At 40.7% G+C, this 13,026-nt stretch overlaps 1 protein-coding gene across 9 annotated transcripts in view; it reads right to left on the reverse strand.

Annotated features, from left to right (window-relative positions):
* SERAC1 (serine active site containing 1) overlaps positions 1-13,026 on the reverse strand; it is a 51,573-nt gene that overhangs the window by 18,576 nt on the left and 19,971 nt on the right. For all 9 annotated transcript variants that reach the window (XM_081530146.1, XM_081530141.1, XM_081530147.1 and 6 more), the window contains 5 exons: positions 12,685-12,774; positions 11,302-11,433; positions 9,491-9,612; positions 8,299-8,427; positions 937-1,050 (listed from right to left, as the gene is read on the reverse strand). In XM_081530146.1, coding sequence (XP_081386272.1) covers positions 937-1,050; positions 8,299-8,427; positions 9,491-9,612; positions 11,302-11,433; positions 12,685-12,774 — 587 coding nt within the window. The remainder of the gene's footprint in view (positions 1-936; positions 1,051-8,298; positions 8,428-9,490; positions 9,613-11,301; positions 11,434-12,684; positions 12,775-13,026) is intronic.

Consider the following 13,026-nt stretch of genomic DNA (forward strand, 5'->3'; position numbering starts at 1 on the left):
ACCTGTTGTTTCAGACACCAGTCATAAGTCACAAAAAAGTCAAGCTTATTTTCCCACATTCCCTTTTTAGTGTGTTACCACACTAATGACTCTGTTTTGTGCTCAATTCCTGATTCCACCAGTGGGAGCTGAGATGACCAGAGAGCAACGCACTTTTGCGCCATGTCTAATGGTTCCCAATTAAACTGGAGCATTTAGAACCTCTAGGATGGGGATTCTCATGATGTGGGATGACCCACCTGCGTCAGCCTCACCAGGGGTGCCTGTTACACCACACACATTGACTCCATTCAAATTGCCAGAGGCGAGTAGGAATGTGCATTTTAAATATGCTTCCTGGATGACTTTTATGCACTAATGCTTGAGCACCACAGTTTGTTGCTTTTTTCTTTATAAAATCAAACCATGATCATGATAGAAACGTTGTCATAATGCAAAAAAAAGTTTTTAAAATCATTGATATATTCATGCTATGGTTAAAATTCAAGGCTATGGTCAAGTAGGTACTTTTGCCAAGTATTTACTTTTTTCCTGTCTTACAACTTTGGCACGTATTTTAACTGGAAATTAACTCTAGTTGAATAATAATACTTGTAAATTTTAATATTATTGATAATGTTACTTGTAAAAACTATCTGAGAAAGGCAATGGAAGACAGCATAATTCAAAGGTAAATGCTATATTTAGACAACAGGTTACTTTATGTGCACTTGAGATTAAATCTATTTTTAGAAATACTTAGCAAAGATGAAATTCATGTGTTGGTGCTAAATCATGATTATCAATGCTAACAATTGAGAAAAAAGCAGAAAAACAAGCAAAAACCTTTTTTTTCTTTTATAAAAAATTAGAATTACTTCCTTTGAATGAATCAACATGTATAATTTTTTCAGTGTGACCATAAAAAGTAAATCATATTTTGAAAATGTAAATTACCTCAGAATGCTTTACTAAAGCTTCTAAACAGAACATTTCCACTGTAGCTGAAGGAACTTCTCCAAAACTTTCTGCATAAGGAAGTCCATTTCCTCCGAAACACCATAAACCACCCTGACAATGAGATGATTAAAATTCTTAGTGAAAAAAAAAAGGGCCTAATATCTTTTGTTTCACAAAAACAAACAAACAAACAACCTCTGTACTATATATAGTAATTAGAAAGAACTAATATGTAGGACTCAAAATATTTCGGAGACTTACAAGGAACTTTCATTATGCAAACTGTTGCTAGACTAGAAAACGTGTGGGATTTTTCTTAGAGGACAGCAGCTTTGAGGCTTCTCAGTTCTTTCCTCTGTGTCCTTTTACCTGAAAGTACAGAGACTAACACCTAAACCTTCACCCAGTAAGGAAGGCCAGGGCTGAACAAATGAGGTTCTGGTGTCAGATTATGCCAGTAGAGTCTACCTAAACTCTATCAATCAGAACAATAGAAAAGGCATTACTAGAAAGAGTTTATATACAGACAATAAAAACTGATCAAAGAGCTTTTAATAAAAAAAAAAGGGGGCAGGGGTGGAATTCCCTGGCAGTCCAGTGGTTAGGGCTTGGAGCTTTCTCTGCCAGGGCCAGGGTTTAATCCCTGGTTGGGGAGCTAAGATCCTGCAAGCCGTGCAGCACAGCCAAAAAAAAAGAGAGAGAGAGACAGCTTTTAAGTCTTCTTAAATTGAAATTCAAATTCATATGGAAGAATAAACAGAAGAGTTAGGAAAATTATGAAAGAGAGGAGCAGTGGGACTAGTCCTTAGTAGATATTAAAGCACAAGAATAAACTAGGAAAAGAAAATTTCAGTTCTTACTGCAGATCGCTAGCATGTGATAATCTACAACAAGGCTATGGAAAAATGAGCAACAGTCAGAAGCAGAAAGTTCTTAGGAAAAGAAATATAATGCCTCTAAAATACATGAAACAGCGCCCAACATTGCTGGATTGTCCTTAAACCAAGACCACAAAAGCTTTACAATGGAAAAAGCACTTCAATGCACCACATCCACTGTTCTCTTGACCCCAGGCAGTTCACCATATTGGATCAAAAAGAAGTCACAGCCTACACTGTCCAAAAGTCTGCATCCTGTTTGCATCCTTCGGCTCTGAGGTCCTCCAACAGAGGCTGAACCTGGAGACAAGGTGACTGACTGCGAGTGTCCAACAGTAACAAAAACCAAAACAAGACTGAAACCTGGATCCTGACATCAGAGGAGGAGCAATCTTGATGGTAACATGTGGGAGGGTAGAAGACCAAGGACTTTCCTGCCTGGCCTCCCTCCAGAAGTACAGTCAGCAAATTTCCCAGGCTTTAGCTGTGGGAGTAGGTGACCTTAAAGCTGAGAAGCGCTTTCCCAATCACCGACCCAGTTCTCCCAGGGAACCGAGAATTAAAGCAGGGAAGGCAAATCATTGCCAGCAGCGTGGGTGGGGAGCAGGGGGTGGGGCGTTTTGATACTGCTTCTAATTGTGGGTCCCTTCATTTTAACATGTGTAAGAGCTAATCTCTAGTGTTTCTTCATAAAAAATTACAACCTTAGAGCTCTACTTGTTCAAACTCACTGGGTGTAAATGACATTCATTCTAAAGCATGAGTTTGTAATCCAGGTTATCCTTAAGGGTCTGGGGTAGAGAGAATTCAAGGGGGAGAGGATGTAAGCTTGGATGGGAAAAAATTGTCTCTTTACTTTCCTAACCCTTAAGTGAAACTTTTCATTGTATTCAGTTACAAACAAAGATAAAAAGCCACAGTAATAGCAGCAGTCTGTGTGCCTCTGCCAACAATAGAAAAGAAAGAAAAGAAAGTGAAGTTGCTCAGTCGTGTCCGACTCTTTGCGACCCCATGGAGCCTACCAGGCTCCTCCATCCATGGAATTTTCCAGGCAAGAGTACTGGAGTGGGTTGCCATTGCCTTCTCCAGGGGATCTTCCTGACGCAGCGATCGAACCTGGGTCTCCCTTATTGCAGGCAGACACTTTACCATCTGAACCACCAGGGAAGCCCTGCAAATAATAGAAGGTGCATCTTTTTCCCCACCACACGTCACTTGCTGCATCTACCTGAAAATAGCATCATGCTTATGGCTCCTTTGAATGTCAACTGCACATTCTCACACTGGGGACCCAGAACTGATCCTGCATCTAACTCTCGAAAGGCTCAGGGTGGAAAACTGTAAATGTGCGTAAAAACAGATGTAGAAAAAATATACCTATAGGGCTTCCCTGGTGGTACAGCAGATAAGAATTCACCAGCCAATGCAGGGTAATGGGTTCGATCCCTGGCCCAGGAAGATTCCACTTGCCTCAGAGCAACTAGGCCCATGAGCCACAGCTACTGAGCTTGCATGCGGCAACTACTGAAGCCTGTGCTCCAAGAGCCTGTGCTCTGTATCAAGAGGAGCCACTGCAATGAGAAACCCAAGCATTGCAACTAGAGAGGAGCCCCTGCTCACCACAACCAGGGAAAGCCTGTGCAGCGATGAAGACCCAGCGCAATCAAAAAAAAAAGAAAAAAAAAAATATATACACACACACACACACATATATATATGGAGAGTAAATGGGCAATGATAAAACAAATGGGATAAAATAGGAATAACTGACAAGTCTACTGAAATATATTATTGTTGCAATTCTTTAAGTTTGAAATTAAAGTACATATTTTACAAATTTGTAAATCTGATAATAGTATTTCAATATAATTGGTCTCCCGTGTAATCCTATGTATTTTAAGCATCTAGAAGTGAGTTCATAGCCTTTATCAAGTCACCAGAGGGATCCATGGTGTGCAGAGGTTAAGAAGCCGTGCTCTGAACCCAATCATAACTGCAGGCTGTCTGCTAAAGCCCAGAGGGACCTCTGCATGTAAGCAGTGTTGTAGAGAAGCCGCACCACGCCCCACCTGATGGGGGCTTGGGGACTGTCATGGGACAGGTCTGTCATTAACTGGTCAGATTACTAAAAACCAGATGGGCGCGCCTCCCACTCCTTCATCCCCAACTTACCCCAACTTATAAAAAAAACCAGAGCCTGACTAAACGGGGGAGGGGGTCGGGGAGTAAGAGTAACTGAGATGGAGTTGCTTACTGGTCTGCTGAGATGGGATCTCAGACCTAAAGTTACCAATTTCAATATGAAACTTAACTAAAGATGGGCTACTCCTTTAAACTGCTGGCTGAGGCCACAATGTCCAGGTTGCAAAGAAGTGGTACAGTGTGTTACACCACGCGCTCTCTTCACTTAGCGAAAGGTGAGGAGAGCCTGTAGAAGGTGACAGAACACTACAGAAGGCAGAGGGATGTTAACTGAATAGTCATGAGCAGGAGAAAATCTTTGGTGCTGAAAAATGAGGAACTCCAGGCCAGGTAGCAGGAGCTCTGCAGGTGAATGAGGACAGAGGTTGAGAGAGAAGTCCTGGGAGATGGAGGCCGTGGGATGCCCTGCGGGGGGCAGGAAGAATCGAGAAGAGCCAGGGACCTCTCACCGTCAGAAAACATAGGTGCTCTCCCAGCCACCTTGGGGATGGAATTAAAAAGGACGAGAACAGGCTCCTGTGGCCAGGCAGTGACACTCTAAGCGTCGAAAGGAAAACATGACTACACTTCACTGGAGCAATTTCAAGACACGGCCCAAAGGAGAAACTGTAAAACGTAGGCTAGAGAAGTCACAGCTACTGGTATGTCCCTAATTTCTCATAAAAATAGAAATGAGAGAAAGACATTCGGTTGTCTGAAAAAAAATGAATAATGTGAGAGTTGTGAGTGAAGTTTTATTTGGGGGAAAAATGAGGACTGTAGCCTGGAGAGGCAGCGTCTCAGACAGTTCGGAGGAACTGCTCCGAAGAGGCGGGGGGAAGGCCAGTATTTTATATGGTTTTAATGACAAGGGGGTGTACAGTCAAGCACACATGCCGTTAATGATTTTAGTGCTTTTCTAGGTAAGAGGAGATGCAAGAACTTGGGCTCATAAAATCTTTTCCTAAAAATATCTATCTGAAGGCCTGTTCTGCCGGCTTTTCCCAGAGCACAGAGGGCCTCATTCCTGATCTCCACCCTGAACTCCCTTCGGGGTATGTTGACAGTGGCTACAGTGGTCAGTGACTTAATCCTTGTGGAGGCAGATGGCAAGTGCAAATTTTTAGCTGGCAGTTCAGTTGGTAAAAGAACACAGAATACTATGATTTGTTTTACTGATAATGCTTTTTTTAATTGCATTTTTATTGCAAAACAAATGCAAACAAAATGCATTTGTTTCACTGATAAAATGCTTTCTCCTCACTGAGTCTATTATGTAGTTATTATAGTAACAGTGACTATAATTTGTTTGGATTTCTCTTAGAGATGTAAGAGCTATTCTTTTTAACTTTTTATTTTGTATTGGGGTGTAACTGATCAACAAACAATATTGATAGTTTCAGGTGAAGAGTGAAGGGACTTGGCCATACACATACATGTATCCATTCTCCCCCAACTTCCCATCCACACTGGCGCATAACAGAGCCAAGCTGCCTGTGCCGTACAGCAGGTTCTTGTTGGTTGTCCATTTTAAGTACAGCAGTGTGTACATGACCATCTCAGACCCCCTAACTGTCCCTTCCCCATGACAACCGTTAAGTTCATTCTCTAGGTCTGTGGGTCTCTTCTGTTGTAAGAGTTATTTTATGAAGACAGAAGTCTTGTTGAGATGATAGCAGAGGAACAGTGGAAGCCAGTGACCACCCTGGGTGGGCCGGAGTGGGAGTCTGTTTAGGAAGCTGCTGTGATTCACTGAGAAGCCCTCTGCTATGTATTGGGTGGTTTTATGCCAGGTGTTCACATCTGGTCAACAGGCCGTGGCTAGAACAGCAGGAGTAAGGGTTGCGCGGAGACACCTCCATTGGAATGGATGGCCTATCCCGTCTGAAGGTAGCCTTACTCCCAAGGACTGGAGCTGCCCCAGGGGAGCACTCTGAGAGCTCTGACCACAGTGCCAACACCACCCTCCTCACCTAAGCATGGTCTCCTTCAGTTTTCAGACTCTTCGCCACCAAACAAACTTTACACTCTATATCTGTGCCCAGTGGTGCCTTACTGTCAATCTCCTCCCCACTCCTAGGGGCAGGCACACTGGTAAACACGGGCCAGTCTGTGCCTGGATCACAGTGAGGGGCTCAGGTTTAATGTGCAACGGGAAGCCGGTTGGAGGGCTCCAAGCAGGAGTGTGACCTAATTGAACTTTTTTTTTTTTTTTAAATCACTGCAGCTGCTGAGGACACAGAAGTGGAGACAGAAGCTGGAGGCTGAAGCAGTGTCTGTAGCTCACAGAGGTGAGGGAGACATGATAAGGAAGCTTTCTAGATGCAGCAAGATGGCGAACTTGGCTCCCAGGTACGGACAAAAAATGTAGCCTGCCATCACCCTAAACAAAAAAGTGGTACCCACCATCCAGCCATCAGCCACTGCAGCATGCTCTACCACTGTGCACCCTGAGGGGAATTCAGGATGAAGGAAAACAGAGAAAATTCTGCACTCTGGATACTGGCCGGAGGTGATGAAGATGCATATCTAATGAATAATTTCAAAGACGAGCCCAGATTCTTGCATCTTCCCATACACAGAAAAGCACTAAAATCATTAACTCAAGATGTGTTTTCTTTTGTGTGTGTGATTAGCAATAATCTTTGATGTTCAACCACATGGTTTTTTTCCAACAAAAAACTCATGTACCCTGGCTCCTCCCTCACCTCTTTGGAGCAGTTCCTTGGAGCTATCTGAGCTACAGTCCTCAATAAGGTCCCCAAATAAAACTTAACCTGGAGCTTTAGGTTGTGCGTTTTTCTTTAGTTGACATAGGGAACCCCTCTCATGACAAACATGCTTAATAAAATATAGCAAAAGCTATTTTGAAACAAAGTCAAGCTCTAAAGAAAGTAAAAAAGAAATAAAGGGAAACCCCTAGGTACTAGAAATGAAAACAACGTTCAGCAGAAGAGGTCAGCACGTCTGTGATGAGGTAAAATGCCTGCAGGCCCCTGAGGATGGGATAGTAACACCTGTTCAGGGTTCACATCATCACAGAAGATGTGGTTTGAGTCTCATGTTCTCTGGGAGCTAGATCCAAGATCTCTACTTAAAGGAAGAACCCTGCAAAGACTGCCTCCTTATCTATAAGAGAGTCTAGAAAAATGCTGCTCACCAGCCCATGAGCAAGAAGCCTGTCTCTGCTGGGGCTTTGAGTGAGAAATCACAATCAGAAGACTATATCATCCATAGATGTATCTGAATTCACACTACCAGTGTGCTCTAGAAATTCCAAACTAAGGAATTAATATAAAAAATTAGCCCTATTATGGTGAACCCTTGGGGTATCCAAAAGAAGCAAACACAAAAACTTCTCCATAGCAATAAATATAGAATCTGAGGTGCTTGGGACTCCCATAGAAAACAATCAGTCTGGCTCAAGATAAGCTCACAGTAAAAATGATTAACATGTGTTAATCCACAATGTAACATAAGGGGGAGCCTCCACAAACAGGAATCAACACCCCAATAAAATGAAATAATAAAAAGACTTTGAAAGAGACTTTAAAGTTATTTTTAAATGAAGGGAAGAACAGAACCAGGATGAAGGAACAGGACACTATGAGAAAGAGATGATGGTGGCCAGGAGTAAGTGGCTACAGTGAAGATGGTGAGACAAATGGATTATTCAAGGCATATGTGAAGGACCAGCTTACAGTAACTGCTGATCAGGTGAACATGGAAGAAAGGAATCAAGAATTCCTAGGCTTTAGCTTAAGCAACTACATGGATGCTCTGCCCTCTACTGAAACGAAACAGACTAGGGGAGGAAGAGCTTTGTGGAGGGAGGGAGGGTTTGGCATGTATAGTTGGGACGCCTGTTACACATCCACGTAGAGACATCAAGAAGGAGGCTGCAATATTTAAACCTTAGAGCTTAGGTGAGAACACAGGTTAGAGATGTTGAATTCAGGCATCACCAACACAGAGGTTCTATTTAAGAGCCTTGTCAGTTACTACCTATTCATTCTTCAAGATCCAACTTCAGAGGATGTCCTATAGAGCTTTTTGAACGGCCTCTTACAAAGAGTGATGGGCTCCTAGATCTCTCTAACACGCTCTGTAACTTTATTACCTGTCTCCCCATTATCCCAAACACCTAGCCCAGGATGTGGCAGGCAACCAGGAATCAGTAGTAAGTTTATTCAGTTCCTGGATGAATGACTGCCCTAAAGCTCTAAGTGCTGGCCCCTAGCACAACATTGTAGAAAAGCAGGCACTCAGAGATATCTACTGACTGAATACATGAGCTGACCTTCTGAGCAGCTAGACTTTGACTGCCCTCACTCAGAGCCAGAGCCGTGAAGCACTGGACACACTCGTCCAGGTCTGCTTGAGGTAAAGAAGCCAGCAAGTGTCTGAGCTCCTCTTCAGTGGAAGAATCCTGAAAGAAAGGGAAAAAACTCTTCATAATTAAACGCAACAATTGAGTATAATGAAAAGTACCCAAAGAATCAAAGCCAAAACAAAATGGTAGAGGTAAATCAGTGCTTTTAGTCTTGAACCCAGTCACCCACCCTGGTAAAAGAGAATTGTTTAATTTTGAATTCCATACTTTCACGTCTGCTACCTCAGCTGGAAAGACCTATTGCAATTTATCGCTCAAGATTTCACCTCATGGGCCACTTCACATCTTGACTCAAAATGAATTATTACATTCTCTCTAATTAAAGCTGACTTTTTAATATCCACAACGCGTTTCTATCTGATTTTCACTAATAACTTACATCTAGTATAGTTTTTTTCTGTTTTTCAAAAACTCATGGCAAAGTTTTCAGATTTTCATTTTCTAGGAAAGCCTAGGAAAAGCACTCAAGAAACATGCTCTAATATCTTTATTAGTGGTTAACAATTAATATCCATGTATAGTAATACAGGGAGGCCTGGCGTGCTGCAGTCCACGGGGTCTCGAAGAGTCAGACACGACTTGGCGACTGAACAACATGGTAATACATTAGTATCTAAATGCAGTGGTTCTCCAGGGGCTGTTCTGCACCCTAGGAAATATTTAGAAATATCTGGAGACATTTCTGGTTGTTACAACTGGGGGGTGCTACTGTCATCCAGGGAGCAGCTGCCACCGTGTACAGAACAGCTTCCAACAACAAAGAATTATTTGACCCAAAATGTCAGCAGTGTTGAGATTGAGAAAAACTGATCTATAGCAATCTTAGAACAAAGGACCAATTTGTAGATGCTGATATGCTAAGAAGCCACCCTCTAGTGCAGAGACTCCCAACTCCACAAAGAGGAAAATAATTTAGGAGAAATAGCACCTCCTGAGGAATCAAGAAATCTTGGAATGGAAGCTACAATTTCAGGTTTACACCCTAACTAACCTGCATGTGAGAAGCAGCCAAACAATTGTTTTTTGAATGGTTATTTTGCACCCAAAGTGAAGATGATATATTACACTTTTTTTCACTCAGTAGATTATTTTTACTTACTTCTTTTAAAGATGGCAGAGGAGGAGGGTGGAGAAAAAAGCGAAGATCACTCTCTTTGCTTCGTGCCAAACCAGTAAGAGTTCTCATATCACAGGCTTGAGCAATTATCCTGTACTGGTAATCTATTGCAGAAGTATAGATCTGTTAGCACCCAATTTAGTTTATGGTTGTTTCAAAGATTAAATGGAAAACATAATTTTTAAACTATAAGTTTGTAATTCAAAATTTCGCTGCATTTACAACACCAATAAGCTAAAATATCCAACATTTCCATGACTGATCTAATTCTCAACACATATCTAGATATATCACAGTCTAACTAACCTTTTTGAAAAAATAAACCTCAAATGTGAAACCTGATAGATCAGAACCAATTTAATTTCTTCTCTTTTAAAAAAGAAATTCCAGCATTCAAAAGCTATTTTGATCACTACTCAAAACCCTGCAAGGAGATCAAACCAGTCAATCCTAAAGGAAATCAATCCTAAATATTCATTAGAAGGACTGATGTTGAAGCTCTAATACTTTGGCCACCTGATGTGAAGAGCCAACTCATTGGAAAAGACCATGATGCTGGGAAAGATTGAAGGCAAAAGAAGGGGATGGCAGAGGATGAGATGGTTAGATAGCATCACCGACTCAATGAACATGAGTTTGAGCAAACTCCAGGAGACAGTGAAGGACAGAGAAGCCTGGTGTGCTATAGTCCAGCATAGCAAAGAGTCAGACATGACTTAGCAAATGAACAACATCAACAAAAACCTGAGGTTCCATTCAGATCCATCAAAAAAGTGAACATCGACATTTTAGGAATCAGTGGACTAAAATGAACTGGAATGGGTGAATTTAATTCAGATGACCACTCCGATTAAGTAAGATTATTTTTACATTATAAATTACTATAGTCACCAATCAGTCAAACTGACTAACTTGTATGGAGAGAGAGATCTTATTCTGAAACTAAACTTTTCTTTGAGAACATTACTTTTTTTTACATGTTTGTGAAAGTGAAAGTTTTAGGCACTCAGCTGTATTCTACTCTTTGTAACCCCACGGACTGTAGCCTACCAGGCTTCTCTGTCCATGGAAAACTCCAGACAAGAATACTGGAGTAGGTTGCCATTTCCTCCTTCAGAGGATCTTCCCAACTCAGGGATCAAACTCAGGTTTCCTGCATTGCAGGCAGATTCTGTACTGTCTGAGCCACCAGGGAAGGCTCCTTTTTTTATAAGAGGACTCTACTAACAAAGTGTACTTGAGTCCCTGTACTATACCCAGAGCAGACCTGAGCTCTTGCTCATGCACTTTTACTGCACAACTTGCAATTTTAAATACAATTAAACATTAAAAACCTTCCTTAAAAAACAAACATACAATGCAAATTAGGTATATTTGACTAATTATTATATTAAAGCCAAAGAGACTGTCAAACTGAAAGCACATATAACTTTGGTGCAGCCAGCAACTAAAATATATCTCATCAAATAGGAACGAAAAAACATGCCAACACATTAAGCTATACCTATCAGAATCAAGAGTTTCTCCCATCAAGTATAAAAAGTGCATTCTGGTAGAAAGTTTATACAAATATATCTACCTCCATTTTCAGGGGGTTCTTACAAAACACCCCATGGCTACCAGGCCAGCAGATTTTATACTTTATCCCTGGAGTTTCTTTTAAAGTTTTTGACAATATTGTTTACACATGTTAATATTTCCTGAATTATTCTCTTTGATGTCTCTGGTCGTTCATTTCACGTCAGAGATCACGCGCTGGCCGACGTGTGTGGCGTATGCAGACATCTCCTTACCACGCCAGTGACGGGCCTCCGACATCTCCTGGACGGCCTGCAATCTCACTGCTCTGTCATCTGACCGGCTCTTCCTCAACAGCAGCCACACGGCGCAGTCGTGATCTTCTATATCGACTGTACTAAAAGTGTCTTTGCGATAACAAAAAAAGACAATGTGAACTGTTAAAACGTTTTCATCCTCACATGTAAGACGGTAGTTTGTAAGTATCTGAAATCTACAATAGGGAAGTTAAATCCATCTCCAGGTGTTGATAATGACTGATAGGCTTGTTCTCAGTTCTGTCATATTATGATGGTTCATTTGTTACATATAATATGTATGTGCTTTTGTTTTATATATTATGTTGGCTTTCACGATGAGGTCTTTGTTTCTTTTTGGCTCCTTTCTCCTAAAGAAACTTTTTATTATGAGAAATATCAAGTAAATGGGATAGATTAAAATAATAATACATTAACAGCCACATGTTTACCACAACTAGATTTAACAAATGTTCTTATTTTGCCATAGCTGTTTAATTTGCCTGGTGTGTGTATTTTATTTTACTTTTTTGGCTGTGCTGAGCAGCTTGTGGGATCTTAGTTCCCTGACCAAGGATTAAACCCAGGCCCTTGAGAGAGAAAGCATATAGTCCTAACCACTGGACCTCCAGAGAATTCCCCTGGATGTGTATGTCCTTTTTTTCTAAACTGTATGAAAGAAAGTTGCAGAAGTAATGATATTTTACCCTTTCATAATTCTAAATGCATCTCCTAAGAATATGCCTACATTCTCCTATATAATCACAATGCCATTGTAACATCTAAGAATACTAACAAAAATCTTCCAGATCATCTAAAAATCAGTCTAACTCCATACTCAAATTCTTCCACCTTCTCTCAAAATATCTTTAGAGCTGTTTTAAAAAAAAAAAAAACAAAACAGGAAACAGGATTTGGTTAAGTCTCTTTAGTATCTTAATTCTAGAAAGTTTTCCCAGCTTTTGTTTCTCAAGATGCCAACTTTTTAAAGAGATCAGGGGTCAGCCCTTTTATAGCTAGCTCCACAAGGTAGATTTGCCCAATTGTGAAATCTACATTTTTGATCCAATATGAGAAAGCAGGGGAATGATTTTCTAACAAATAATTTTGAAATATTCATCAAGAGAGTCTCAATATTTATTTACAACTATCTAAAAATAATGCATCCATAGATAGAAGGAAAAATCTTTCCAAGGCATCAAGTCCTTAAAATTAAGTATAGCCCAAGAGAACAAGGTTATTCAATTTTCCATAGCTATAATAAATCTTAGTCCAAGAAATGGTAAAAAAAAATCTCGGGTTGATCATTGAATGACTTTCAGATTACTGATAAGGATTCTCAATTAAATATGTGATACTTACCAGCAAATGGACCCCGTAATATCCTGGCTGATGTTGCCAATACTTTTCTTACTGCTTTGTGAAGCTCTTTTCTTGCCTGGTAGGTGATTCCTAGAATGATTACAGATGTAAATAAAACCAAATAGGTACTCTTAATGTTATGCTCCAATACTTCGAAGAAAAATATATAAATTAAGTTCCAATTTTTTAAAAAGAAAATATAAAATAGCATCTTTCTCTTTTTACTGTCACTATTAAAGCAACTAAAACCATTACGGGAACACAGACTCCGAATCCCACCGCCCACCCCACCCCCAAATTGCTTTCCTAGTCAGGGAAAAGGTGAAAACAAAACAAAAGCAA

Source organism: Giraffa tippelskirchi, chromosome 9, assembly GCF_054371585.1.
Source record: "Giraffa tippelskirchi isolate mGirTip1 chromosome 9, T2T-mGirTip1v1.2.pri, whole genome shotgun sequence".
Taxonomy (NCBI): domain Eukaryota; kingdom Metazoa; phylum Chordata; class Mammalia; order Artiodactyla; family Giraffidae; genus Giraffa; species Giraffa tippelskirchi.